The sequence below is a fragment of the Lotus japonicus genome, chromosome 3 (genome assembly GCF_012489685.1).
Source record: "Lotus japonicus ecotype B-129 chromosome 3, LjGifu_v1.2".
Classification (NCBI taxonomy): domain Eukaryota; kingdom Viridiplantae; phylum Streptophyta; class Magnoliopsida; order Fabales; family Fabaceae; genus Lotus; species Lotus japonicus.
The window spans coordinates 90,588,771-90,592,378 of record NC_080043.1 but is presented as its reverse complement, the minus strand read 5'-3'; the positions used below and the strand labels follow the sequence as shown (position 1 = coordinate 90,592,378).

Genomic DNA, 3,608 nt, shown 5'->3' with positions numbered 1-3,608 from the left:
AAAAATCTTTGGCTAAGCTATCAGCCATAGAATTCCGAGAACGACGTACAAAAGATAAACGATTACATTTCATATATGAGTTTAATGGATATACACTGACAGTGTAAAATAGTTTTACACAGACATCCAATTGAATTCCGCCAAATTAGAAAATATCTTATTCTTTTAATTAAAATTAAAGTCAAATGTATCTCCTATGTGACATGCTTTGAGTGCATATTTATCATATTCTTATACTATTACTTATTTACTTCATAAAAGAAAAAAACAAAGCAGAAGGCACTCAACGGTTCTGGAGCGAGTGGAATTTTCTAGAATATAGCCCCTCTAATAAAAGCCCAAACCCTAATCATTTCTCTCAATTCTCTCTTCTTCTCTCGTGTTCTACCTCCTTATCCACTCCACACTCTCTCGAAGAAGCAGAACAACCATGGCTTCCACCAACGCTCTCTCCTCCGCCTCCATTCTGCGCTCTCCCAACCACCAGGTACCACCACTCTCCACAACCATTTTCACTTTCTCACAACAACCACCGACTAATTGGTTGGTTTCGTTCATTTTCAGGCGCAGGGTCTCACCAGAAGAGCCAACCAGTCGGCGAGGCTGAATTACAAGAAACAACAAAACAACCGCTTCTCCGTCAAAGCCAACGCTAAGGAAATCGCCTTTGACCAGCACTCTCGCCGCGCCCTTCAGGCTGGCATTGATAAACTCGCTGATGCCGTCGGCCTCACTCTCGGCCCAAGGGGTAACCCAATTATCTCATTCGGATTTCGTCGTTTCCGCAATTTGGATAATTGGATTGATTAGCATAAGAAAATGCCCTGCAAGTTTGTAATTGTTTATTGTTGTTGCTGTTTTTAGCTAGTTTCAGAATCTATTAGCTAAGTGGAATTGATTATAGTCATTGCAGAATGATTTTAACTTGTTACTGATAAATGGGTAGTTGTGATTTTGAAGGGAGGAATGTTGTGTTGGATGAGTTTGGAAGTCCTAAGGTTGTTAATGATGGGGTCACGATTGCGCGGGCGATTGAGCTACCTGATGCCATGGAGAATGCTGGTGCTGCTTTGATTAGAGAGGTATGCCGCGAGTGAAGGAAGAAATGATTGTTTGTGTTTTCTAATTGTTGGTTGGTGATAGTGAAAATGTGTGTCTGGTTGTTATTTGGTTATTGATGATGGTTTGTTGTAACTTTGAAGGTTGCGAGTAGAACTAATGACTCTGCGGGTGATGGGACGACGACTGCTTCAGTTCTTGCTCGGGAAATCATTAAGCTTGGACTTCTTAGTGTGACCTCCGGTGCTAACCCGGTGTCCCTCAAGAGAGGGATTGATAAAACTGTGGCTGCTTTGATTGAGGAGCTCGAGAAGAAGGCTAGGCCTGTCAAAGGTGGAGATGATATCAAAGGTATTGGTCTGAAGTTTGTATAAGACAATTTTTATTTGTCAGCCTGTGGTGTGGTTTCCTTTTTGTTTGTTATGCTAACGAGTTGCTGTAACAGCTGTTGCTTCTATTTCTGCTGGAAATGATGAGTTGATTGGGCATATGATCGCGGAAGCAATTGGCAAGGTTGGACCTGATGGTGTTTTGTCCATTGAGTCTTCATCCTCGTTTGAGACCACAGTTGAAGTTGAGGAAGGAATGGAGGTATGAATTCTCTGCTGTGCTGGGAATATTAGTTTGTTATTTACTTCTCCAGAGAATGATAATTATTGAAGAGAAAAAAAACTGAGCATGATGTTTCTAGTTGCTTTCTTCCTTGTGACTTGCAGATCGACAGAGGGTATATCTCCCCTCAATTTGTTACAAACCCCGAGAAGTCAATTGTTGAATTTGAGAATGCAAGAGTCTTGATCACAGATCAGAAGATATCGGCTATAAAAGATATTATTCCCCTGTTAGAGAAAACCACTCAATTGAGGGCACCCTTGCTTATAATTGCTGAAGATATCACTGGTGAGGCTTTGGCCACCCTTGTTGTGAACAAGCTACGCGGTATCCTGAATGTTGCTGCCATCAAATCTCCTGGCTTTGGTGAGCGGAGAAAGGCCCTCCTTCAAGACATTGCTATATTGACAGGTATGCGAAGTTTCCATCTTTTCATGTATTCAGTTGGATACTGTGTATGTAACATTAGTGGTGAAGTTCAATTGTCAACAATTCGGGTTAATCTTAGTCATAATGAAAGTTGGTTAATGCTGTTCAAATTTAGTCCAGTTTCTTTAAGGCAAAGGCGAAGTTATTTGTCTAGTTAGTGGTTACTCTTGAATTCTGTCCAATTGATGTGATGAAATGGTACATGGACCATGCTTATAGCCATGAATGCCTTAATGTGAAACATGTATTTGTTGGAAGTATCATGCAAGGTTTATCTATTTGTTTGACAATTCTGTACCTTAACTGCTAGGTGCTGAGTTCCAAGCTAGTGATCTGGGACTACTTGTAGAAAACACCTCAGTTGAACAGCTTGGTTTGGCCCGGAAAGTGACCATCTCCAAGGATTCGACAACTATTATTGCTGATGCAGCATCAAAGGACGAGCTGCAAGCCCGTGTTGCACAATTGAAGAAAGAGTTGTTTGCGACAGACTCAGTTTATGATTCGGAGAAACTGGCTGAGAGGATTGCTAAATTGTCTGGTGGTGTAGCAGTCATCAAGGTCGGCGCTGCTACAGAGACTGAACTCGAGGACCGTAAACTCCGTATTGAGGATGCCAAGAACGCGACTTTTGCTGCCATTGAGGAAGGTATTGTCCCTGGTGGTGGCACTGCACTTGTTCATCTCTCTGCTTTTGTCCCAGCAATCAAGGAGAAGCTTGAAGATCCAGAAGAGAGGCTAGGAGCTGACATTGTGCAAAAGGTGAGAATGCTAATCAATTTCACATTTTTATAAGTACGGTATGATTATTGTTTTCTGTTTCACAGCACATGTTTAACATTTGAACTTACACTATACATATACAAATAACATCATGAAGAAAAAACATCAGCAAATGCTCTATATATAATCATAATGTTAATATTTCTGCAGGCACTGGTTGCACCTGCATCATTGATTGCTCAAAATGCTGGAGTAGAGGGGGAAGTTGTTGTGGAGAAAATTAAGAATGGTGAATGGGAGGTTGGTTACAATGCCATGACTGACAAGTATGAGAATTTAGTTGAGGCTGGAGTGATAGACCCTGCTAAGGTAGCAAGGTGTGCTTTGCAGAATGCTGCTTCAGTGGCTGGAATGGTCTTGACCACGCAGGCCATTGTGGTGGAAAAGGCCAAGCCCAAGGCACCTGTGGCTGCTGCTCCACAAGGCCTTACAATCTAAGTTTTAGGTTACTTTGTTATAGGATCACGACTAAAGAACAGTTTTGTTCAGAAGATTTTGAATGCTTGAGTATTTGAATCTGTTCAATCGAAAAAAGAAGTAAGTGTATCAGTTTAGATTTGTTTGGATTGATGATGAGGTAGGAGGGAAATGAGAATATTGAATCTTAGTCATAGTACGTTTTATGATTGAATTATGGATATTTTCCTCCATTAATTTTATTCTCAAAGAGAAGGAATAACTAATGTTCCAATTATATATCAGAAACAAGTGTGAAATTGTTTTAA

At 40.8% G+C, this 3,608-nt stretch overlaps 1 protein-coding gene across 1 annotated transcript; it reads left to right on the top strand.

The window, feature by feature from the left end:
• Positions 1 to 328: 328 nt before the first annotated feature.
• Positions 329 to 3,608, top strand: LOC130747252 (ruBisCO large subunit-binding protein subunit alpha, chloroplastic). The gene is made up of 8 exons (XM_057600123.1): positions 329 to 487; positions 565 to 748; positions 961 to 1,082; positions 1,203 to 1,410; positions 1,505 to 1,650; positions 1,776 to 2,082; positions 2,411 to 2,862; positions 3,034 to 3,608. The coding sequence occupies exons 1-8, from the start codon at positions 431 to 433 to the stop codon at positions 3,319 to 3,321; spliced, it is 1,764 nt and encodes a 587-aa protein (XP_057456106.1). The 5' UTR covers positions 329 to 430; the 3' UTR covers positions 3,322 to 3,608.